Source organism: Condylostylus longicornis, unplaced genomic scaffold, assembly GCF_029603195.1.
Source record: "Condylostylus longicornis isolate FDR11 unplaced genomic scaffold, ASM2960319v2 ptg000048l, whole genome shotgun sequence".
Taxonomy (NCBI): Eukaryota; Metazoa; Arthropoda; class Insecta; order Diptera; family Dolichopodidae; genus Condylostylus; species Condylostylus longicornis.
The window spans coordinates 11,873,025-11,899,591 of record NW_026578017.1 but is presented as its reverse complement, the minus strand read 5'-3'; the positions used below and the strand labels follow the sequence as shown (position 1 = coordinate 11,899,591).

The following is a 26,567-nucleotide window of genomic DNA, read 5'->3' as shown; positions in this document are numbered from 1 at the left end:
GAAAAAAAAGACCACGCAAAAACGTAATTGCATAATAGCCATACATATATTAAAACGATAAAAGACGAGAACTACTTTTTTGCGAGAACTGCATTTTAAAGGCAGACTCATTGCTTCGTCGCTTTTAACCTGAGCTAATTTTTTTTTTATTTGACACTGTTTTGGCTAATATAGTATGTACGTTATAGTTTAAACTTGTGCACTATAGTATGTACGTTTTTAAAAACTTGTGCACTACTGTTGAATTTAAACTTTTTAAGGAAAGACAGAAAGAAGTAAAGGACACTAAATAAAGAAATACAAAGTACAACAGTTTCTCGCAAAATCGACAAATTTATGAATCCCAGATTTAAATGTATTTCAATAATGCGGTTTTATTGTGAATGTAGTAATTATACTATATCAAATAATTTGATTTATTGACATCTCAACACTAATTCTTGTTTGATACGTCGAATTTTGAAAGACGGATGTCAATTTTGCACATTGGCATTTGGTAATTCAAAATAAGTAGAATTAAATTTAATCTAATAGCCATTTCACAACTTGAATTTTGATTTTTAAAATTATTTGATTTTGCAAAATTTTGGACTACAAATATTTAAACTGCTAAAACCTTGTTTTCAACATGTCTACGTTTACCTGTATAAGTTGTGGGGTAAAATTCGAAAATTCGGAAATTCAACGAGATCATTATAAAACGGATTGGCATAGATACAATCTAAAAAGACGTGTCGCCAGTTTACCACCAGTAACCGCTCAAGAATTCCAAAATCGAGTTGTAAACCAGAGAAACGTTGATTTGGAAGAAAATACGCGTACCTCTTTATTTTGTTCCGCATGTAGAAAGAATTTTTCCTCAGAGAAGTCTCATGAAACGCATCTTAATAGTAAAAAACATAAAGACAATATTGAGTTATTTAAGAAAGAAGATCTAGAGCAGGTGACTATTAAAAACATAGTTTTACCAAAAACGGAACCGATATCAAAACGAGTTGAAAGTTGCATGGAAGATGAAGAACTAGATTCAGATAGTTGGGAGGATATAATGGAAAAACCGATTACAACTAATGATTGTATCTTTTGCGAAAATGAAAGCGAAAACATGACATCAAATCTGGAACACATGTCGGTTTCTCATTCTTTTTTCATTCCAGATATTGAATATTGTGTAAATTTAGAAGGATTACTCCTTTTACTAGCTGAGAAAGTTATAAAAGATTATATTTGCCTTTGGTGCAATGATAAGGGAAAAACTTTTTACTCTTTAGATGCTGTACGAAAACATATGAAAGATAAAGGACATTGCAAAATGTGGCATGAAGGAATAGCTTTGGCAGAATATTCTGATTTTTATGATTATAGTTCAACTTATCCAGACAATGTATGTGAAATGCATTTATAATCATTTTATGTATTTTGTTTTATATTTTAGGTTGAGGGAATGGATATAGATGAAGAGTTTGAGCCTGAATTATTAGAAGGTGATGAATATCAATTAGTTCTCCCTTCAGGAGCTGTAATTGGTCATCGGTCTTTGCTGAGATATTACAAGCAGCGTTTAAATCCCAACAGAGCTGTTACTATTCATAAAAATGACAAAAAACTCCATAAAGTTTTGTTGCAATACAGAGCGCTTGGTTGGACGAAAACTGAACAAGAACTAGCAGCAAAAAAGGCAAGAGATATTCACATGATGAAAAGAATTCAATCAAAATGGGCTATGAAATTGGGTTGCAAAAACAATAAATTACAAAAACATTTCCGGGCACAAATTAACTAAATTCATTATGAAAGCGTTTTAAATAATGTTGAAAATTATGATAGTTGCCTGCCCATTTTAATGTATAGTAAATTAATACTTATGTAAATTTTTGTGATTAATTAAATGCAAATTAACTTTGCAACACAATCTGAGATTTGCGTAAAACTCTGGGTTGGAAATCAATACTTTTAATTTTTTTCATTTAAAAGTTAAAATTAAAAAAGATTGCTGAAAATATTTACATATGTATACTTAAATATATTTCGTATGACTATCGTAAATTTTTTACTTGTTAAATTTTTTCTTCCTTGTGGTTTTGATCACAGACATTTTGTGTATTTACTATAAACATGAGTTATGGTATTACGGAGTCTTATATAAAGATGTCTGTGATCAGATCACGGCTGAAAGAAATACTAATTTTTTGTAACATCAAGGATCAAATACAAACTTGTAAAGACCATGCATGTATAGTAGCAAAAACTGTAGTATATTTATGTATGCATTTGTTTTTGATAATAGTAAATAGTTACAGTTCATAATGTGTTCCATTTAATGTTCCTATTCATTGTTTCGCAAAACTTGAAAGTTAAATGAATAGAGTTAAAATATTTCACTAGAGATAAATTTCGTTTACAGTTTCCATATTTTAACCTTCAAAATCTTGGAGTACAAAAGCTCAATATTTTTACCGTAAGAATGCAGTTAATTGCTTTGGTTAAGCAATAAAAAAAATGGAAAAATGTGCACCTCAATATACTTTTAAATTTTTTATTTTTATTGCGTGTTTATATAAATTTTCATAATAAAAATTAAAAGAACTTTTAAAATAAAAAAAAAATTTCTCATACAAAATTGCATTCTGAAATTATCCCAACAAATTGTAGTTAGGTAGGAAAACCCCTACGTAATTAATTTTAAAAATTATCACGAAGACCCAAGAAACAAAAAAAGTAAAATACTCAATTCAATTTTGTATAGTTACTTAAACAAATTGTAAATAACTTCAACCAAAAAAATATCCCCATCCAGTCCCATTCCAATGTAAATATATAACTAATCTACTTTAATTTCATGATTTAAGCATTCCAAATCTCTGGAGTGAGCTGCCTTTTTCAAGTCATCTCGTCCCATCAGTGCAAATACCATACGCAATGTACTCCAGATAACTTCCGACATTGGACTTACTCTTGAAGTAACATTTTCTGAAAGACCAGAACGTGATAATGAACTAGCTTGCATATTTAATGCAGTTAATAAATGCTCAGCAGCTTCCTTATAAGCTTTCAAATTCATACAAATTATTCCAACGTTATATCGAGCCCTTATAAAACCAGGTTGAATTTCTAAAGCTTGTTTATATGCATCAACTGCTTCAACAGATCGATTTCCATTAGCAAAACTAGCACCTAAACGATTCCATGTTTTCGAACTATTCGGATTTGAGCTAAGAGCAGCTTGAAAACAATCAGCTGCTTTGTCGTATTCTGATGACAAATTAAATAATACGCCTAAGGCTTCTTGAATTTCTGGATCTACAGTCGTTTGATTCTGCTTCACTGCTTCTAAAAATAAATTTTGCATGTCTTTTAAAGCATTGGGACCTATTAAAGAATTTGTAATCGAATTCCCATTTTCAAGCAAATTTGCTGGTACTAAGTTCGAATATTTTGGATTTATATGTAACCATTTAGCAAGCATATTTAACGCTTGACTTTGTAAACTTTCATTTGTATAAGACACTGCCAGAGCCATTAGCACAGTTTTATTATTTGGATTTATATCTAAAGATTTTCTTAACGCTGTTATAGCTTGAGGATCCTGATACAAATAAAATAATAAAACATACTTATTATTATATATGTACATATAAAACTATAGTACCATTTCATTTTCTGCTTGGGACAATCCAAGTAACTCCCACGCTTCAACATTTTCTGGTTCTTGTTTAACTGCTGCTTCAAAACATAAAACTGCAGTTGGAATATCACCTTGTTTTAAAAATTCTTTTCCTTTTTCTAAAGGGTTCTCTATATTCGACATAGGATTATCAGCAAAAAATTCATACTCTTTATATGGGTCGAAATCAGCTCCTTGGGATAACCAGGGATAATTATCATATTCTGCCATATCATTCCAGTCTTGTTGTAGTTTCGTCCAAAATTTATCATAGTAACTTTCGGCTTTTTCAGCTTTGGTTTCAAATTATATTAAATATTTGAACATATAAAACAATCATTAATTAAACCAAAATTTATACCTTCCTCTTGTTTATTTTTTTGGAAGTCATCTAGCCAGTTTTCGCTAGTATTTGCTGATTGTAACTCTTCTTTTGTTGGTGCAAAAAAAGCTTCTACCTTATCACTACTTTGTTCGTGCTTTTCTCCAAAAAGCTCATTTTCATGCTTCGCAAACTGATTGCTGTAAGCCTATATGCACAAATAGTGACGTTAATTCTTTTAACAGTATTTATAACTTTAAATCTTTTTACCATTCTATTCATAAACAAATTATTAGAATTGTTAAATAAAGCAGGCATGCTCCTGGGCCCTTGCGCTATCATTCCACTATATGAAGGTTGCTAAAATGGTAAAATATATTAGTTATGTTTCCTTACTTCATATTTTTTTTTTTACATTATAGTTGTTTTCCAAAGATTGTGGAATAGCTGGCTTGTAATTATTTTGTTTAAAATCGTTCGCCCAATTTGAGCTAATATCCGGCTGACCAGTTACCTCATTTATGACTTTTGGTGCTTTAACAATAGACTGATGTAAATTTTGCGCTTCAATTGCTCTCATTTCTTGTAGCAGATTATCCATGTGGAATGTCTAATTATAAAAAACAACGTTATTAAAATTTAATTTAACTTAATGTACTATAAAATATCACCTGTGGAACTGAAGAAACTTGGCCAAGAAATTCTTTAACCATTTCATCCTGTGCACCAGCTGTGTTGAAAGGACCAGTATTGGCATGTTGAGAAAATCCTTCATCACGATATGCTGCATCCCTCGTAAAATGACTGCCTAATTGAATCTGAAATTACACAAGTTTACATATTATTTAGTCAAATTGAAAGTCATTTAAAAATTTGAATTTTTCTACCAAGGGATTTGCTCCGCCACAATCTCCTTCTAAAAGATTTCTTAAATCCATTAAAAAATTACAGTTCTCCTTTAGTTACAGGATAGTAGAAGATAATTATCCACTCAATCGCAAAAATATCTAATCAAGCAAAAAAAATCCCTGTGATTTATTTAAATATTCTCTTTATTGTATTTTGTCCCATAGATAAGACACAGAACATAGTAAATAAAATGACAGACGTCATAAATAAATTTCCAGATTGTTAGACTTTTGAGTCTATTGCTTCATTCAACAAACCATTCTAATCACGTACAAATGTGAATAGAATTTTTTTTGGTTGCTTATTCGGTCTGTTCACATTTTCCTTCTTTCTTTACATCATTTTTTTGACACTATTTTGTTTTCGTAATGTTCATTAAAAAGTAGATTTTTTTGTATGCATGTGTATTTGAAATAAAAGAGAAAATTTTTGAAAAGAGAAAAATATATAAAAAAGCGGAAAATCTGAAACACTGCCCTGATATAAGAAGTATAAGATCTTCAAACTAGGCATATTTTCTTGTTATTACAATTCTTATTTCATTTATCAAAGAAAATACAATACTTGTATTTTCTTTGATAATTTAAAACACCGAGCCAATCAGGACACTCAAAAGAAAAAAGCCCCAAAAGGGAAAATTTTTTAATGCAGGGTCTACTTACTATATTATTTTTTCCATTATGGAAATACATGCAGATTTTTTTTTCTTAATAAGTATCAAAGTTTCATTTTTTCCAACTGCTGGATTTTCTAGTAAATTTGTTTTAGACAGATGAAGAATTTAACTGGCATAATGTACATATGTTATGAATGATACATTACTAATATTAAAAATTTTTTAAAATCAGATTTTGTATTGTCATAAAAAAACATTTTTGTTTTGTTTTTTGTAGTATTGCAACGAAGAGTTACAATCTGCAAAATACTAGCGAAAACTGCCTAAATGCTTTCCAAAAAAATAAAGAAGAGGAAAGTAGAAATTTTGGTTTCATGTGAATCGTTTGAAATCCAATGAATAAATGACAGATATTTCTAAAATCGACACGTAATATGAAAATTCAGGTAATCAAAGAAGAACACGGCTCGTATGAACATACGCCATAGCAATCATGCTTCGAAGCCTTCAATGGTTAAGTATTATTTTAAGTTATTGATTATAAAACAAGTTTACGATCGCATTCAAGCGATCACAAATAGCAGTTGAATGAAATATTTCAGCGCGTCAATGAAAGAATCAAAGCAGTTGTTATTTTTCAGCAAAATGTCAGAAAAATAAATTATGAAAAAATAAAAAATTTTGTGTGTAAATCAATAAAATATTTTTTTTAAATTATACATTCTGTTGAAATAAAGTAAAGTGCTTTTATGAATGAAAAATTTTTAAAATGGATAATGTAGAAAATACTATTGAGGGGAATCAAAACGAACAAGAGGTAAACTTTACGGGCACTCCTAGTAACAATGATGGAGTCAATAAAGGAGACACTAGTACAAATTTTGAACTGCTTAATACACCGTGTGAACAAGAGCAGAGTGGAAAAATAATTCAAAAGGATAACTCTAAAGATTTTGATTTGCAAAATAAAAGTGATCAAATTATAACATCATCTAATTCTGTGAATCAGAACGTTTCGAGTGTTAAAGAGGAAAGGGATATTGCATCAGATGAAATTTCATCAACAAATGAAGATAATAAACCGTTCGAAAGTCAAATTAAAGATGAAAGTGTGCTTAAAGATCAAGGGTCTAATATAGATGAAGAAAATGATTATAAAATTAAGAATGAAGTAGCTGATATTAAACAAACTGATTCCAGTCAGCACATAATAAAAATGGAGAGTAATGAAACTGGGGAGAATTTTGCAAAAAAAGAAAAAATTGAAGAAGCAGTTTCAACATCCCAAGGCTTTATTGAACAGAATAAATTTGAAAAAATGGATGTAGATGAAACTGAAAATTACGCTGTTTCAGTACAAAATATAGAAGTTAAAAACGAAAATTTGTCGAAGCCAATAAAAATGTCAGTTTCTTTAACACCGTCTGAAACTGAAGCCGCAAATATTTTAACAAACATATTGCAAAATGCTCCAGTATCAAACGAGAATATTCTTCAAAAAGAAACAGCAAATGCAGATTCGCAACAAAGTACTCCTACATTAATAACAATTCCTTTGAATACTTTAGATGAAAGTACACAAGCCGAAAATAGACCTACGATAAACAGCATAAAAAATCAAACAGATTCCATATCCACTTTACCAGCTGAAAGTACAAATAAACCAATAATAACTGCAACTATTAACAAAACTCAGCTTTTTAATGATGACACTGGAAGGCTAGACGCTTTGGCGTCGGCTGCTATAATGCAAGCAACAAATGATTCAATACAGCAGGAAACTCAAAATAGTGCCAATCAACATGATGAAATAAAAACTAATGCATCAAATGAAATTCCTTCAATTCCGGAAACTTTAGTAAATCCAAATGAAGGTATTCAAGTTCAAGAACAACAAACAAGACCAGTTTTGGTGCCGATTCCTGTAACATCTATTCCACCACAACCGCAACAACCTCCGGCACCCATAGCAATATCAACGCAAAACCAGATTGTCCAACAGCAAAACAAAAAAGTCACTAAGCAAAGGCAAGCACGGAAAGAGTCAACATCTTTGGATGATCCTAGCAATTCTGATCCCAATTCTAAGTGGAATTTTGTTGGAATTTTTACAAACACCTCTCAAACAGTAACTGATTTTATTAACTATAATCAATGGAATTCAAAAATGTTTGACGGTTTAAATTCAGATTGCCTCCCAGATTTAAGTTCTTTCGATAGAATAAAATTAGAACCTGGTACAGCATATCGCTTCCGCCTCTCTGCTGTAAACAGTGTTGGTCGCGGAGAATGGGGCGAAATATCTTCATATAAAACATGTTTACCGGGTTATCCTGGTGCACCATCATCTATTAGAGTTTCAAAGTCAGCTGAAGGAGCTCATTTATCGTGGGAGCCCCCTCCAGCAAATAGTGGCGAGATCCAAGAATATTCTGTGTACCTAGCTGTTAAATCGCCAAATACAAAGGAAAAGACACCGCCGGCACAATTGGCATTTGTAAGAGTGTATTGTGGAGCTAATAATCAATGCATAGTAGCAAACACTTCATTAGCTAATGCTCATGTTGACTGTACTACAAAACCTGCAATTATATTTAGAATTGCTGCCAAAAATGAAAAGGGCTATGGACCTGCAACTCAAGTAAGGTGGTTGCAAGATCCCGCTGCTTCAAAAACAACTAGATCAACCTCATCTATATCAAATTCTTCAAATTTTAGCGCAAACACAAATAAGAGGCTGAAAGTTGGAACAACGGGAATGTAATTTTTTTTTTTTAATTATATGAATTATATAAATTGTAATAAGTAAAACTGAAAAATAAATGTATAAATTTTTATTACATTATATATCAATGTATGTATATATTTTACTTATATTATTATAAAAAGAAACTTTTTTGAAATAAAATGGCTTATTCGTAATTATAGATAAAAATCCAAGCAATGGAGTGTAATGAAAACTCATTATTAATTAAGTGCGTAAGAAATAGTCAAAAAGACCTATAAAATGCAAGGTATAAATATTGCAGCAACAAAAATTCATTATTAACAAAGAACTCAACTTCAAACGGAATATCAAAATAAACTCATGGCATTAAGTACCTACATATTTCTTTAGAAAGCCTAAATCTTTGAGTATGAAATTTATAGCTACTTCTCTAGCATCTAACCCATGTTTCTATTGTTAATGTAAAAATTAAAATCTTAAACGTTAAGTCAAATATAATTCTTAATCTTCAAAATGGGAATCCTCCACACTGGCATGTTCCTGTTCTTTTCATGGAAAAGCTAACATTCATGTTTATTCGATATAAGTTTCAAGGTACAAGTAAGAATCGTTTAGAAGGCTTTTTTAAAATAAAGTTGTGAAATTATTGACTTATATTGTTCGAAACAGAGCTTGCGTTTAACGCTTTAGAGTTTTTGATGCTTCAACAATGAGCTCTTCTAAGTTTCGTGCCTTACTTCTCATTTTTTGTAACAATTCCTTTACACTTTCGTCTTGCGTCTTGCGTTTCAGCTTGCTTGTACATAAAAAACCTTAGTTTCCCAATAAAGCTGTTTCATTATTGCAATATCTCTCGCATAATTGAGAGATATTGCAATAATGAAACAGCTCGCATAATTGAGACATGTTTTTTAATTTTTTATGTTGTATTGAAAAAAAATACCATTTTCATATTTAAGTAGCACTAGACATTAGTTTTTTCCAAAGGATTTCCTACGAAATAATCTGATCTTGCAATATTATAAAGTTTTTTTAAAATTAAAATTACGCATATTTTTATTTTAGGTAAATAATTCCCGGACAAGTTAAGCACTTAAAGTATGGACATTTAGACACAAAAAAGACCATGGCAACTTCTGTCTAAAATCAAATTTGTTTTTCTACCTACAAAGTTTTATCTGGAAACGCTGATTTTAATTATTTTGCTGTTCTTTATAATAGCATTTAAACTAGAACATTAGTAAATTCATATATATCCTTCTTTTGAAGCTTCTAGAAAAATTTGCATCACTTTGCTTTTGCCAAACAATTTTTGTTATTGCAAATTGTAATAAAGTTGAATTATGAAAAGGAAATAAGATACAAAAGTAAATAAACAATGTCAACTGTCATTTATTAAAATTTTAAGGTGGTTCAATAAATATAACCATAGCAAAAGTTTTGGTGACACAAATCAAAGTAAATATTTTATACGTTTCGTTTTTTAACTGATAGGTTGAGTTTGACCGAAAAGACATTGTCTTAGCCTTTAATTTTTATGCCCTTTGTGAAAGAGAGAAAATCTCTTTCAAAAAATTTGTTTAAATACCAAAACGAACTCTAGTGAAAAATTCGATCACTACCAACGATTCCTCTTTAATAGTTTTCTAAATTTGAAAGGAAAAATAGTATATAAGCGCTGTCATATCTGAATATGTGTTTCGATCACGTTGACCTGAATTTTGTTTAATGTTAAGAACGAAAATAATTTCAAGTTTCTAGTATAGAGCTCAGCTAACTCTATTTTGACGCTAAATAAATATAGCATATTTTATTTTTATAAATAAATATAGCGTATTTTAGTTCTCATTAGCATAAATAACAATTTGATTAACGTCCGTTAACACTACGGCTTCAGTGAAAAAGTACTTAAGTCAAACATAAAAAAAAAACATTTTTTTAACATACAGCAATGTCATTGAGTTTTTATTCTCTATCGACTTTTATTATCGCTTTAGTCAGTTTGTATGAAAAATTCCTTGTAATTTGACGTCAACCTTCCGAAAACTTTCATGTTTCAGTTTGCGCGAAAACAATTGAGTTGATTTATAATTTTAATGTTAAAAATTTAAATCTACCTAATTTCGACTTAAAATCATAATTTATGACCTTACACTTTTCATGAATCCCCTGAAGTAATACGTAAAACAATATTCTAAAAGAAACTATCCGTGTAGAATCAATAATATAAAATGAATAAACTTTCCTGAATACTTCCGAAACATGATGTTAGTGGTTTTTCCCTGGAGCAGTAGTATTAATAGGCAGTTTTTGTCGATACCCTAGTAATTTATATGTATGTATCTCTCATGAAGCTTTCTTATTGCATTTTTGTAATTGAATATTTGTTCCATTAGGAAAATACATGACCGGTTTTTGCTTTGAACATTATTAAAACTTTGAGTTTTAATATTCTTTCAAATCTATACAATATAGCATCAAATTATATAATGCTGTGTAAAGCGCTAAACTAAAATAATATTAAACTACCTTCTTTAGGCTATCTGGGTACAGTTGATGTTCCTCAGACGTTTTGTATTTTGACTTTTAGATTTCAATATATAAAAATAATTTCATTTATTCAGTTGCAGTTAAAGATTTGATTCCTAAATACTAACTACAAAGTATAAAGCGGAGTTCGCATTTTTATGTTCGTTATTTTATTTTTTAATTGGCTAAAAAATTCTTTTTTCTAAATCAAATAATATAATAAGTTTTAATTTAAAATTTTTTTAAAGCATGTCTGCGGCCACAAAAGGTAATTGTAATTTCAATAAAGACGAAATTAAAATGTGGAATTTTTTCAACAAATTCGCAATATCTATTATCATATATTAGGGTGCAAAGTCCAATGATGAACTTGAAAAACAACAACATGATAATCAAAAATTTATTTTTATCTTAAATTTGCATTGCAGGTATATTCATCGTTGCAGCAAAACGAACTGCTTTTGGAACTTTTGGCGGAGCTTTCAAAAATACATCACAAACAGCATTACAAGTAGCTGCTGCAAAAGCTGCAATTGAATCAAGCGGCTTAAAACCGGATCAAATAGATACAGTTAATATTGGCAATATAATTTCAGTAAGTTGATTTGAGTTATGATTTGATAGGTACTCTATTGGAAAATTATTATGATTTATGAAGGTTTCTTCGAAAGATGGCATATATTTACCACGCCATGCCGCTCTTCATTGTGGTATACCCAAGGACCGCCCGGCTTTAGGTGTAAACAGATTATGTGGAAGTGGGTTTCAAGCTGTCATAAATGGAGCACAAGATATTGCAGTTGGAGCAGCAAAGATTTCTTTGACTGGCGGTGTTGAAAATATGTCACAATCTCCATTTGTGGCTAGAAATATTCGCTTTGGAACGACACTGGGTTCCAATTACAATTTAGAAGACGTTTTATGGATGAGTTTAACTGATTCTTATTGTAACTTACCAATGGCGTTAACTGCGGAAAATTTGGCAGAACAATACAAAATTTCAAGATCGAAAGTTGAAGAATTTTCTTATAGATCGCAGCAAAACTGGAAAAAAGGTAAATGCCCTTTTATCTCACTATTATGCACCTCTTGATTATTATTTAAATCTCAAGTTTTGAATTTGATAAATTCTTACCGATAGTTTTGCAAATGTAATTCAATATTTAAATTATCATTTAAAGATTTTAAATTTCTCGAAATAATTTTGGAAGTTGTGTTGTTATAAATAAACAATATCTTAAAATTTTGTCCATTTAATCGGTGGGACAATAATTTTTATTAATATTATTATAATCTTATATTAAAACTTAATCTGTATTGTATATAATATATAATTAGATATTGCGTTTTTATTATTATTTTTGTTTACCTAAAAATATTGCTTTCTAAATTTTGGATGTGGATATATGTGTATTTGTCTTTATGGCCACAAGAATGATATAATCTTTCATGTTTATTTGTTTGTTTTTCCTTCAGAATATTATGTTATTTACATTTTAGTTTTCTGAAAACAAATTTTTGCAATTTTAATTTTGGTTCAGGGTTGAATTGTATAAAATTTATATATAAAGCTTTTTATGCCTTTGGCCTTCAAATCATAAAATTAGTTTTTTAAAAATACTTAGGGATTTGAAAAACTTACTTATTTTCGACAACAATTTTCTTATAAAATTCTAAACTTTTTGCAGCTAACGATAGTGGAGTTTTTAAAGAAGAAATAACACCTTTTAGATTAAAGATTAAAGGTAAAGAAGTAGACTTTGCTATTGATGAGCATCCTAGACCACAAACAACGCTTGAAGGATTGGCTAAGTTACCAGCTTTATTTAAGAAAAATGGAACAGTGACAGCTGGAACTGCTTCGGTTGGGCTATTATAATATAATTTAAGTTTTCTGTTTTATTAAAATCTAATTTTTTGTATTTCAGGGCATTTCAGATGGTGCAGGAGCAGTTATTGTCGCTTCAGAAGAAGCTTGTAAAGAATATAATTTAAAACCATTAGCAAGGCTTGTAGGTTTTTCTTCTGTTGGAGTTTCACCAGAAGTAATGGGAATAGGTCCAGTTCCAGCGATTCAAAATGTTCTAAAAATTTCTGGTCTTAAATTAGATGATATTGATTTAGTTGAAGTACATCTAGCAATATATAAATTTATGTTAAATTTTTATAAAGCATGCTTTTTTTTTGTAGATAAATGAAGCTTTTGCTGTACAAACTTTGGCATGCGCACAAGCTTTAGGTTTAAATATTGACAAATTGAATGTTAACGGTGGCGCGGTAGCACTTGGTCATCCTTTAGCTGCCAGCGGATCAAGAATTACTGGTCATTTAGTTCACGAATTACGGTAAAATTTTTAAACATCATTTCCAATATTCGATTTTAATAATTTAATATTTTGCAGTCGCAAAAATTTAAAATACGCAATCGGTTCAGCATGTATTGGGGGTGGTCAAGGAATTGCTTTGTTATTAGAATCAGTTTAATTTAAAGTTTAATTTTCGGATATTACTATGTTTTTATTTTTGACTTTTTACTCAAACATTTTGTAAAAATTTTGCATTTAAATCTGTAGGTTTATATATATGAGCACTTTTTTATGATGTATTTTCGTAAGTTTTAAAGAAAAACGAAGACTTTAACTAATAGGGGTCTTATACATTTTTATTATATGTTTTTATAAAAATAAAATTATAATATTTAAATAAAATTAGAATATTTAAATAAATTATGTACATATTGTACTTAAAACAACTGAAAATAAGTTTATAAAATTGAGAGTTTTTTATTGTGAACAAAAATTATTGATAATTTTTGCCATTTACATCAATCTTTTTACATCTATATATGTACATACATATGTGCGCATTTTGAAAGAAAAAATGGGTGCCGGAACACAGCTGCAGAGACTAATGTTAATATGGATGAGATCCAAATTGCAGGAAAATAGTATTATACACAATTCATTCTACTTTCTTACTTTCACATACAGTTTTACTGCGATCTTTATGTTTGGGTGTTAGGTATTGGATAGTACTAGGTAAAATATTGCAGCGCATTTATTTTGAGTATATGAAAGTAAAAAGTGTATTTCATATAAATTTAAAAATGTAGCATTAAGAATACATTCTCAAAATGTCCATCTCATAATCATGCTACTAAGTATAGAAAATAGAACTTAGTTCCGTGCTTATTAGCAATAAATAGGTGGATTGTACTAACTAAAAGTAAACTAAAATGTGTTTTTTGTTTTTGTTAATTGAATTCTTAATTATGCATGTATTTTCTGTTGTTTTTTTTAATTGTGGTTTTGTAAAAAATTAAAATTGAAAATTTAGGTTAATTTTAATTGAATTGATGTCATAGGTCACATACCTGTACATATGTACATCCAAATTTTTTTTTAGGTTATTTAAGAAAATTTTACTTCGTATAAATATTTATATCTCTATAATAATAAGTATATACATATATGTATTATGTTGGTAGTTTGATCTAAATTGAATAATCAGGCAACTTGAAATGACTGGGCTCATTATGTATCACCTTTTCACACATAGTATCTCATATTCTTACAATGTTTTATAATTAAGAGGAAGTTTTTCGTACTATTTATATGCATATAAATAAAATATACAAAATTAAGTAGCAAATCAATTTGCGTTGAAAGATAAAGACTTAATCAATATGACTTAATAATATTTATATGCTAATTAATTTATAGACTTAACAAATAAATAAAACTGTTCGTAGTATTTCTGTTTTTAATTTTACAAATAATAACAACATATTAAAACATTTTTTTCAAAAATTGCCCTGAATCTTAAAACCACCATTGTTGGCTTTATTTATTTAATAATGTATAAAAGAAATAAAATAGAATACCTTAAATAAGTAAAATGAATTAAAATAAATTAAAATAGAAAATAAATTAAAACAAATACAATAAATAAAGTAAGTGTACATAGTTCAATTACTATGATACGACAAAACCAAAAAGCAGCATTGTGTTAACACTAATGATAAAATAATTTTTTAATAATTTCCGGAATCTAAAATTAGTTTCTATCATAGCATAATTCTGTATTCTAGTTCAAAACAATCAGAACAGTTCAAGGAGGGAATAATCATCATGAAATTACCATTTCGTTTAAAATGTTGAAGTTTAAAACGTTGCTGAAGTCACATTTACATAACCAACACAATTAGAATTTAAGTTGTCTAAATTGAATTTCTTAATATCATTATAATAATCGTTAAATATTCACACAAACAAGATATTTCAAAATTTAATTGGCTTTCACAAATAAATTTTATTTCTTTTTAAGGTACGTTTTTTGCAAACATGAATCAATTCAAATCAAATATGGTTTTTTTTAATAACCCCGTCGCGAAATTACAAAATTTTTTGATTCGATTTTTGGAAAAATTAGATTTAAATTCAAAACTTAAAATTTTCGCGTAAAATTAATTAAAAATAAAATAAAGCAGAAAAATAATCATAAAAAATATAATATTCACACTTTTCTGGTTCTTTCTGGTTCAGTGATATGAAGAAATTTATAAAAAGGCATGCCACAGCTATATAAACCGTTGCCTTACAACATTAAGAACATAGAGTTTTAAGTAAAGTTCTGTTTAAGTAAGTTCTGTATCTATGGCTTTAATAATCTATACGATAAATTTTCTTGGATCATTAAAGAATAAAGACAAATAATATTAAAATGGTTCTTAAACGGCTTTTAGCAAGTATACGAATTTAACTGAAATATGAAATACTGAGAAAAAGTTAGTTTGTAGTTTAATCGAGAAAACAAAAATCACGTTCTTAGCCATTTTGAAAACTTGGAAATATATCAATTTTGGGTACAATTCTGTTTGCCTTCTTACATTTTTTCAAATGTAATAAATATTTTTATTAATAATTTTTCTCTTGCTTAAAGCTTAAACTATTGTAACATGATTGAATTTATCCGGCATTACTAATATTTATTTTTCTTTATATTTTTAACTGATTAGAAACTTTGTTCTTTAAAAAAAATGTTTCAGAATACACAGTATGTTGTGCGTTTCGAGGATAAGGTCTGTAAAAGTAATATTAAGCTTTATCTTTTAAATTAGAAAATATTAGGTCTTACTAAGAAAATTCTTACAAAATTTTTAATTCATACTTTAATTTTAGACTAAATCACATTCAATCTTGTATCATTTCTAATTTTGTACTTTTTACAATTTGTTTTATGTGCTGTTAATTTTTACTATTTATATAAATTATCTAGATATGAAGCTTTCATGAAGACAGCAAGCGTTTGGTTTTTTTAAGCTAAACTAAAATTAAAAATAAACCACATAAAGTGAAGCACAAAAATTATTCAAATGAATTGAAATAAAATTTTTATTAGCAACTGAGCAGTACCTTCTATGAAGTAATGCTTGCTTCATTTCATCATAATTATCTGTTATATTAACTACTACGTATGTATTTCTATAATTTAATAAGAATTCAATTATCTAAAATTATTCGCAACCTTCAGTACTGCTTGGATATTACTTTTCCTATATATTATTTACTTAAATTATGAATAAGCCTTATTATACCGAAATAATTGACGTGTTTTCCCATTTTAATAGCAATATACTAAATCAACCAGCCAACATTAATTTAAATACATTTAAACACATTAAAAACATTCATAGCTGTCTACATGTGTACATAAGATTAAAAACTTAATTACGAAGCTGATATCTTTTTACTTAAATACCCGTACAAAAAAATATTCACAGTATGTAATAATTAACTTTAAGTTATAATGTTGACTTCTCTATTATTAAAGTTTCTGGATGTTATGTCTGTATATTTTCGTGGTACTGACTGCAGTCAAAATTACACTTATGTTTTTATCATTTCTATTGAAATGTATTTTTTCTGGTTTTTCAATATTTTCAATTAAACTTTGCAAAAAATTTTATTTTAAACCCATAAAATTTAAAGAGCTAATTTTTTAGGCTAAGATTAATAGCTGGTCGTTGAAGGAAGGCATCATCAATAAGGCCACATAATTGCCTAATATAAGATAAAAATTTAATATTTATATCCCAAAAAAATGCTAATTTTATACACAAACAAGCCGACATATCCGTGGGTAGAATTAAAATAAGGGCAATAAGTATTTCCTATAAACAACAAAGTTAATCCTAAAAAAATAAGCTTGGCCAAATCGAGGATACAAGCCTGATTGTATAACATGATTTCATTGAATTTCTAAGAGAGATATATTTTTTCAATCTTGAAAAATTGAAGTCAAAATTGCATTACATTTTGTTTTTATTTAGAAAAGAGTTCGTAATTTTTGATGTCTATAAAAAAATTATGAAAACCATTTCACTTTTATTGTTATAAATTGTACAATAAGCGATAATTGTATTAATTGGCTTTTGTATTGTAAACAGTACCCAAATAAACATGCTATTATGGAGCTCGCCTTCTAGTCCAACCCGTATAATTCTAAAATCGCTTTAAAAGTATTCCAAGCCTAAAATAGTTCTTATTAATCGTTTAATTTTTTACTTAAAAGAATTGAGTCCTTGCAGAAATCATTACTAAACAAAAAGTTTAACGATTATTTTGAAACTTATCTGGGTCTTTTTCCAAAACTTCATTCCAGTGAACATATTTCTTTAACTTGTTAGTCTTTTAATGGATCCAAAACCTATTTTTCATCTGTATTGCGTTCAAAATTTTATGAATCTTGATTTTTTATGAATTGATGCCCTAATTTGGCACTAAAAAAAGTTTCTGATGCACGCTCTAAGAGGTGAAGTTGTGAAGTTTCCCGATATAAGATTTCAACTCCATGTTTGATAATAATGACCCTATCAACTCGATTAATTTAAGGCTATAGTGTTTTCAGCAAGGTGGCAATATGAAATCACTATAGACAAGTTAATATAAAAGCATATATAATACATTTTGTTTTAATAATATTTTTTAAAAATATAATTTAAAAATATACACTTAATTCTATTGTGAAAAAAAAGTTTAATTTTTTGGTAAAGCTTCGGTTAAAAATTAAATGCAGTCTTTACTCGCTTTTTTACAAAGTTTTCAAAGTTAAATTTTTATTGTCCTGTAAATCTTCCCATGAATAATATTTTACCATCAGATGTTTTAATAAAATACAAGAATGGATGATTTATGTTGATTGTCATAGGACCCATACGTGATGATATGCTGATACCTTTTAAAGGAAAATATATTTTGTTAAAGAGTTTTTTATTAAGTTACATTTTCAATAAAATTTATACCTGAAGCCGCACTAGCTTCTGTACCTTCTTCATCAATTTTGATATAAGCTTTATGAACACCGTCCGAAACCATTAATTGCTCAGTAGTATCTAATATACTAGTAAAATCGGCATCACTGGTAAACATAGTATTGACGTTAAGCTAGAAAGAGTTAAGAGGAAATAAATATGTTATGTATATAGCGTAAAGGAAATACAAATTCATATATACTAATTTGAAATGTTTTTTTAAGTAACTGCACCATTTTCTTGAAAATCTATTTTGTGCTTTAATATTCGTTTTTAATTTTTCGGTTTCTTTCGCTCAACGCGTTTTTAGAAAACTTTGTTGAATAATCTTTGTTGGAATATTGTGCATTGTAAATGAAATTTATCAAACTATATAAGGCTGGGTGAAAGACAATTTTCGGATATAGATCCTTGAAAATCATTCCCGAGACAATAGAATAGTCTGTTTTTTCTCAAAATCAATTAAAACGTGAAATTTTTTTGAAATTTATATTGCTTAATTTTAAAATTATGTTTAGCCCTTTTAAAATAATTTTTTGGAAGCTCTTCTGAAAACTATTTCGTTTGACAAAATTAGAATTTTTTCAAAATAATCTTTGAGGAGCCGAGTATCCCAGAATTGGAGGGCATAAACATTGCAAAATAATATGTAACATGTATACCTTTCTGAATAAAAATTTTACTCAAGTACTTAGATGATATATACGAGTATATATGACTCTCAATTTATTTGTGAATCACCCTGCAAACAAATTTATTAATTAAAAATTATCAGTCAAAAATTTATCAAAGTAAATTTTAGATTATAAGCCGTAAGTCTTTATTATTAAACAACTACAAACTAAAATGACGACCTTATCTATTTTATTGTTATAGTATAAAAATAAAATATTGATTAGTAAAGAGTTATTGCGATTGATATAAAAAGTATCTATATATTGTCTTGTTATTTGCAATAATTTCAGAATACAAAATTATGATTTAATGACTATGGGTTTCACTTTCAATTATAATTATAATCATAACAGTTTCATAATATAATTAGAATGTTGTGATTCATTAACACATCTATGTATTCATACAATTAAATTCATTTGTTTTCTATTATTAACAAAATTATAATTTTGACAATTCCAAACTTTTGATTTATTTGTATGTGTGCTTATATAGGCAAAGAAACTTCCACGCGTTCAATATACGAGTATTTAAACGTGAAGTCACATTTATAATCCCAATTTTAAAATCTTGAGTATTTGTTTTGCAAATTATTGTACAAAAATTTAATTATAACAAAGTTTACAATCACACAAATAAATTTGATTATAGAAAATTTAAATTTAACACGTGTTTTTAAATGAGAAGTTTAAATTTATCCGAATAATTAATAAAGAAATTATTTTTATACATAGAGTACTTATATAGATTATATAGGAGAAAAAATTGATATATTATTTCTAAGTACTATTTTAGTGACAGGAAAATTTTAGTAACTTAATGTTATATAATTTGCACTTCTATATAAAAAAATTACTATTACAATATCATAAAATATGAGGCCTCGGGAACTAGACCTTTTTTCGAGACGATTTTACATTTTTACGCATATAAAGAGAAATAATCAACCAAATTCCTTGAAATTTAATATTTAAATTCGGAGTGTTCAAATAATGAAGTTATAGATTTTTTAAAACGATTAGAAAACAATACTAGGGGTAAATTTACATTTTTTATCATGGCTATGAAACTAATTGAAGACATTTCTTGAAATTAAATGTTTGAGTTCTATTTGCTACCGAACTTTTCATAGCATTTTGACGGCACAAAGCGAAACTACGAGTCAAATTTACAATTTTTTTAGATATGTTGACTAATAACTTACTAACAGCCTTAAAACCGAAAAGAAGTGTTTCAAAGGCCTTCTCTTAATATTTTCTTACTATATTTTTTGCGTATATTTTCGCGTATATTTGTAAATTTATTTGATATTATACAATAATATTGTTCTATAAATATTTTAAGTATCTTAAGTGTTTATTATTTTGCAAAAAAAACAAAAGTTATATTAACGTGTGTAAGCTAAGAATTCGGACGCATTAAATATCTACATATATACATTATATATGAATAATTATAGTTAAATATGAATAAGCGGAAATTTTAAGAAAATATGAACTATTTATGCGATAAGCAATGATTAATTTAATATAGAAATTTGGTTCTATTAAGAAAAAGATCTCAATTAACACTTGATCAAATATTAAATATTTTATACGTCTAAAAATTCAAAGATAAAATAATATGTATATCTAAGAAATTATTTTACTAGATATATTAAGGCAAATAACTTTATAAAATTATCAATATTAAATATCATTATTTATTTATATTAAATTGAAAGAAATCTAATGTGGGATGATGCTAAATTATTTATAAATGTTAAAAATTATAATGGGTACATTAAAAATGACAATTAGTTGGATTTTATTTTTTTTAAAAAATAATAAAAAATTACATTGTCTTTGTTTTTTGCTTTTTAAAAATAATCATTTTTTCCTGTCAAACAAAATAAATGAGATTAATTCTCAAATTAAAATTGGACAAAAAATTAACCAGAAAAATAATGAAGACACGGTTGAAAAAACAATTTCGTTATAGAATGCTTTTTTTTTCTTTTAAACCACAAATGATATTTAATTTGTTTCCACATTCTACTTAAAAAAATTATATTTGTACAATGTACATAATTATATATGTATATTATTATATATATTATAATGTTATTAGGTCATATTGTAATAGCCTTTAATTTTAAATCAAGTTTAAGATTCAAGGTCATATTATTTTTTATTTATCATAAAAATATTTTGCATTGAGAAAAAATATGCTTTTTAATATAAAAAAAAATTTTTTTTTCGGGCTTACTTACCTCTTTGAGAGCTGCTTTTAAATCTGTTGTTAATTCGAATTCGAATTTTGGTAATTTTAATTGAACTGATATCGGATCTTTAGTTTGTTCAAATAAATCTGATAAAAATGTTGCATCCAATTTATTTTCTAAATCACTTAATGGCTGATCATAATTTTGTGTTGTTAATATATAAAATGATAAATCAGAATCTTTATATTTTAAATTTACTCCGGTAGCTGATATATCATAAAAATTTTTTGCTTCAATTTGTCCCGTTTTTTGCATCATTTCTAATGGAATTTTTATTGATGGTGTTACATAAAAATCGTCAATTCCTGTATTACTTGAATCAAATTTATTTTCCCATTCACCTTTAAATTGTACTGCATTTACTATATACATACGTGTTAAAAGATCAAATGAATCGGATTCAACAAGATCTTTTATTTTACCATCAGTATGTTCTATAACCCAATCATTAATAGATTTAGCTGAATTTATTGAATCAACAAAATTAATATTTTCAATATCTGAATGATAATATTTAGTAGCGATTTCATTATAATTTGGTTTTAAACTAAAACCATTCATAACATAAATTTTATTAGCTAAATAAAAATTTCCTGAACTTAATAGATTTTTATTATTATTAAAGAATGTTGAGAATACATTATTCACAGATTCTTTATCGTTTCCAGGTAAACTGAAACCTTTTAATATTTCATTAGCTGTTTTACCTTCAGCTCCAGCATACAATAATCCACCGGCAATTTGTATTGAAATTGGTGAAAATATTAAATTTTTATCTTTATTATTTGGATTATTTCTTAAATATTGAAAAAAATCCAATGCAAAATTTTTATTACTTGTAACAAAATCAGATTTTACAGATGCCTTAGCTGTTGAACTCAAATGGCATATACCGATTATCAATAGAATTATAATTGCTAAAATACAAAAATATTTAACTATATTAAAATATTTTATTAATATAATTTATAACAATATATGTACATATGTATATATGAATATTTATTCTAAAATATTTTATACCTCTTATATTGTTCATTGTTTATCTGTTCTTCCGTTTTATATTTAATTTTATATTTTCTTACACACTTTAATTCTTTATAACGGTCGTTTTATAATTAAAGCTTCGAACAGTATTACCTGTTTTATTTATTGATAAAATATTGCTCTATAAAATTCAAAAAATATAAAAGTTTCGCTTTAACGATGATTTTACGACGCGGTACGATTTTATTATATCAAAGGCAAAAGCACTCTTTTATTCCCTTTTTTCTCTCTCTTAAATATTCTCTCTTTGATCAAGTGAAAAATCAAACTAAACAAAATCTACATTTTATTTGTTTTTTTTTTTTATTTTTCTGATTTTCCAATGTTGTAAGTACGCAAATTGTTTTCATATGAGAACATTATTTGTCATTATTTAATATAGGTGAGTAATTTTATATAAGCATATACGTGTGTATATTGTTATCGTATTCAGTGGATATAATATAAGCTTTTTAGCACTTTTCCAAAAATTTTTTGAAAAAAAGTGCTTATTAGTTTCACTCTGTCCGTCCGTCCGTCCGTCCGTCTGTCCGTGTGTCTGTTTACAAAACTTCTACATTCTTAAAGATAGAAAGCTGAAATTTAATACGTACATAGATCTTTACTAGAAACTTATTTTCGTAGAACAAAATTTTTACCTATCTCCCCCCCTATAGAAGTTATACCCCCCTAAAGCACTAAAAATGGCCTATTTTAACTATTTGTTGCAATGAAACCATAAGCATTTTTGAAATTTTGCAAACGCAGAAAGGCAGTGGCTTGCTTCCCCTACCGCGGTATACTATAGCTAAACTTTAGAAAAACAAAATGGCCGTTCAAATTTACCGTTATCTGCAGTCCTTTTTTTCCAAATTTTTGATGTCGTTTTTCTTCTAGACCCCAGCCTGTAGAAGCTTGAAATTTTAAGGGCTTTTAGACATTAACAAGTAGTTCATTTCGTTAGAAGAAAATTTTTTTCCATCTCCACCCCCTCTCAAGTTATGGCCTCTTGAAATTTGTAAAATTTGCATTTTTGACACCTTATATTTCTGAAACCGCAAGCTTTTTCAAATTTCTATAAACGCAAAAAGTTAACGGTAAATTCCATGACACTAAAAAATATAATTATTTTTCTTAACTTACACAATTAACCCTTAAAATCGAGCATTATGTTAACCCCTGTTTATATTAATTTTTGCTTTATTTCAAAGACTGCATAAATGGTTCATCCTAAATATATGCAATCCTAGAAATAGTTTCGTTTATAAATGAAAATAAATTTTAATAGTTGGTGGATATACATAGACTATTTTTAAAAGCAGTATTTTCACTTGTTGAAGGGAAAAGTGCTACAATACAAACCATTGGTTTGACCCAACTTTATTTGTAAATATTTATGTATATGCACTTGTATCTTTTTAAATTAAGTATAGAAAAACGTGGATATATACAATACATGTGAATATATGAATATGTGTATGTTTGTAGCAAAAATATATCATGCAGGCAATAATTGTAAGTTTGATATCGCGTTATCAGACAGCGTCAATTTTTTTTTTATTATAAACAAAAGTGTATAAGTTGAGTCGTTATTTGTGAAAAGTGTGGGAAAACCATGTAAATAATAACACAATTACACTGTATTATGTACACTGATGCCATTTTGCAAGATTTATCTTGATTTTCAAGGTTTTTGAACTTAATTTAACGGTCAAGATATCTCGAGATTTTTCTAAAAAGTATACATAAAAAAATCAATCAAGTTTACTACTTCATTTGCTTAATGTTGATTTGTCTATGATTCTAACATACTTTCGCAAGGAAAACTGATATTTTTTAAGAAAATTGATTTTATAGTACAAACATCATTTCGGTAAAAGAAAATTTTAACATATTCCATTTCCCCATCAAATTATGAAGTTTTCGAAATGGCGGCAATAGCAGTTTGACAAGTTGATGTGACACAATTAAAGTCATTTTGCAAAATTTTGCAAACAATCACAATCAATTCAGGAAGACAATTTATTTCTAACCATACCATAAAAATATCATAAAATTCTAATAAGCAAATTTTTGTCGAATCGATGGTTTTAATGAAATCTTATCTCAAAATATAACTTTAATTTTCTAACTGCTCCAATCTATGAATTCGAGAAATGTTAAACTACTACTTGGATGAACTTCTACTTTTATCGACAATATTTTATTTTCGATAAATAAAAATTGTCGGTTACCTATTACTTGTATGATATAGAGATTACTGTCACATTTTTATATTTAAATCAAAGATGTTGCAATAATCGCTTACAAAAAGAAATACCGTTAAGTCTTAAATAAATTAATTCGTAATCTAGATCAATTTTCAAAGTAAGTATAACTTTTTTTAAATTAAGAAAATTATATTTTTAAAATGACTCCTAAATTTATGCAACCTTATATGATAATTAGAAAATAATTTCAATGAACTGATTTCGTTATGTAAGCCTGTATAAAAGGCAAGTTTTAAACTTAACTAAATTGTCAGATAGAAATGTGCTATGTTACAAAGCTTTGATTTAAAACCTTTGCTTAGACCACAAGTTTGTTTTGTTCGCTATTTTGTTTAGCGTTCACGCTTTTTGTTATAATTGAATGAAAAATTTGTGTAATTAATATTGAAAAATATAACACTTTCGTGCCACCACATAAAACATTTTTGTATAACAAACAATCTTATTGTATACTTCAAATTTAACATTCATTTATAATAGAAACAAAAAATCATACTAAATGAACTAAACACTTATTAAACGATTATTCGCTGATTTGATAGTGTATAGCGCAGTTGTATATCTAGAATAATTCTGCATTATTGTTTTTATATTCTGCATTAGTTTTATAGTTAGTTTCTCTTTCATGGGGTGCAATGAAGTTCTTTTTAATTTATTGTATTGAATTTTTAAATTTCTGTCATAGCAAAAGGAGTGCAATTAGGTAAATTTTTTACGCCTTATTTTCAAAACTTATTATTACCAGAATTCTTTTCGTTTTTCGAAGTATTTCTGTTAAATTCTTCGAATGAATATTATTTTTTGTGCCACATAAAGTTAAATATCTTATTCAATGTTACTTGAATTTGCAAAATTGTAAAGCTGTGCTTGTTAAAATTCTTTTCTAAACGCAAAAAAAAAAGTTTATTTTTGTTAATGTGTACTATGTATGTATGTTTATTTATAAAAACAGAATCATATTAAATATTTAATTTTAAGGATTTCCCCATAAATTATGATCTATTTAATGATAATAATGTTATTTATTTTCATGATAACCTAATTTATTAACATCATTTTCGTTTTTCAATACTAGATGTTCAGTACCTTACTACATAATATTGTTTTAGCAGGGAATTTTCGAAAGCCTTTTATATTTACTAATGATTAATAATATTTCCCAAATTTAATGTTTACCAAAATTTCCAAAAAAAAAAAAGTGTGTTTTTTTAAAAATAAATAAAATTTTGAATATATCAAATATATTTTAAATTAAATAACATTATTTTTAAATTCAAAACTACTTGTGTTAACAGAGGGTTAGCCAATATTCTTTTGCATAAAAAAATTATGATCATGGTTAAAAACATGTGTTAAAAACCGTGAAATTAATATGGAGAGAAATATTAATTGTAATCTATTACTTGTTAATTATACTACAATATTCGACTCATTAAACTTATACACATGAAGTAGCGTTTAATTATAAAATTAAGAGTAAAACAAAAGACTTTGTGTTTTAAACGTTGCTTGTAATTGTTTCTCAAATAAATTGGGGCTAGTGTTATATAGCAATGAAAGAACAACATTGAATTACGAGTATGTATTTAATTTATGCCTTGAACATGAATGTCGGCTTTGAAAACACAAAATGATTTGTCGTTTATAAAAGAAGCATTTATAGCTGTTTTAAACTCCTTTTAAAAAAATAAAACTAGTGGAGCTTCTGCTGGAATACACATGAATAGTACACATAATCACGAGAAACACTTTCGAAAACAAAGCTCAAATTGAACTGTCTTCCCACAAAAATAAAATATAACAAAATTTGTTTAAAATTTTTTGTTGAAGACGAAATTGTGCAGGTTGCTTCAAAAATTTGGGACGAACAAAGCAAGTTTCAATAAGAAAAGACCGGTATTTGAATTCTATTGCAGATTTGAATAATTTACATTAATGTCATAATGTCTTCTTGAACTTCTATCAATTCCATTTTCGCAGAAGCTTTATTATACATTAAAAAAATATTTCTTTGTTTTAAATAATTCCTTATGTTAATTTCGAGTACATACAACGATATACTAAATACTAATACTCAAACCTAGTTGATATACTGAGCAAGTAAAAATAATTTTGCACTAATTTAATTTAGTCATGAAAGTAAGCAGTTGTTAATAAGCCTATAATGCACAAGGTATGTTTCGACGAATGGTGTTATGAATTAATAATAATATTGCATACTTTCATGATGAAAACGAAACTTTGCAAATGGAG

The 26,567-nt window shown here is 27.2% G+C and overlaps 5 protein-coding genes across 6 annotated transcripts; 3 read left to right on the top strand and 2 right to left on the bottom strand.

Annotated features, from left to right (window-relative positions):
• Nucleotides 1-475: 475 nt before the first annotated feature.
• LOC129611089 (cytoplasmic 60S subunit biogenesis factor ZNF622) lies at nucleotides 476-1,917 on the top strand. The gene is made up of 2 exons (XM_055524031.1): nucleotides 476-1,384; nucleotides 1,436-1,917. Exons 1-2 carry the CDS (start codon nucleotides 629-631, stop codon nucleotides 1,781-1,783), a joined length of 1,104 nt encoding a protein of 367 aa, XP_055380006.1. The 5' UTR covers nucleotides 476-628; the 3' UTR covers nucleotides 1,784-1,917.
• Nucleotides 1,918-2,531: 614 nt separating this feature from the next.
• LOC129611047 (peroxisomal targeting signal 1 receptor) lies at nucleotides 2,532-5,064 on the bottom strand. The gene is made up of 7 exons (XM_055523962.1): nucleotides 4,874-5,064; nucleotides 4,658-4,804; nucleotides 4,402-4,596; nucleotides 4,257-4,346; nucleotides 4,026-4,194; nucleotides 3,650-3,957; nucleotides 2,532-3,586 (listed from the first exon to the last, which is right to left on the bottom strand). The coding sequence occupies exons 1-7, from the start codon at nucleotides 4,922-4,924 to the stop codon at nucleotides 2,822-2,824; spliced, it is 1,725 nt and encodes a 574-aa protein (XP_055379937.1). The 5' UTR covers nucleotides 4,925-5,064; the 3' UTR covers nucleotides 2,532-2,821.
• A 1,076-nt stretch (nucleotides 5,065-6,140) lies between these two features.
• On the top strand, nucleotides 6,141-8,358 carry LOC129611008 (host cell factor-like). Its single transcript, XM_055523911.1, has one exon. It carries the CDS (start codon nucleotides 6,281-6,283, stop codon nucleotides 8,273-8,275), a length of 1,995 nt encoding a protein of 664 aa, XP_055379886.1. The 5' UTR covers nucleotides 6,141-6,280; the 3' UTR covers nucleotides 8,276-8,358.
• A 2,513-nt stretch (nucleotides 8,359-10,871) lies between these two features.
• Nucleotides 10,872-13,531, top strand: LOC129610865 (3-ketoacyl-CoA thiolase, mitochondrial). Its single transcript, XM_055523634.1, has 7 exons — nucleotides 10,872-11,036; nucleotides 11,197-11,363; nucleotides 11,427-11,823; nucleotides 12,457-12,632; nucleotides 12,697-12,897; nucleotides 12,959-13,113; nucleotides 13,171-13,531. The coding sequence occupies exons 1-7, from the start codon at nucleotides 11,018-11,020 to the stop codon at nucleotides 13,250-13,252; spliced, it is 1,197 nt and encodes a 398-aa protein (XP_055379609.1). The 5' UTR covers nucleotides 10,872-11,017; the 3' UTR covers nucleotides 13,253-13,531.
• Nucleotides 13,532-17,715: 4,184 nt separating this feature from the next.
• On the bottom strand, nucleotides 17,716-22,149 carry LOC129611070 (serine protease inhibitor 42Dd-like). Of its 2 annotated transcripts, none has more exons than XM_055524000.1 (4): nucleotides 22,042-22,149; nucleotides 21,007-21,935; nucleotides 18,072-18,213; nucleotides 17,716-18,004 (listed from the first exon to the last, which is right to left on the bottom strand). In XM_055524000.1, the coding sequence occupies exons 1-4, from the start codon at nucleotides 22,055-22,057 to the stop codon at nucleotides 17,886-17,888; spliced, it is 1,206 nt and encodes a 401-aa protein (XP_055379975.1). In that variant the 5' UTR covers nucleotides 22,058-22,149; the 3' UTR covers nucleotides 17,716-17,885. The 2 variants fall into 2 exon arrangements, with proteins under 2 accessions (XP_055379975.1, XP_055379974.1); XM_055523999.1 differs by having other exon boundaries at nucleotides 21,007-21,956; nucleotides 22,042-22,119.
• Between the last annotated feature and the right edge of the window lie 4,418 nt (nucleotides 22,150-26,567).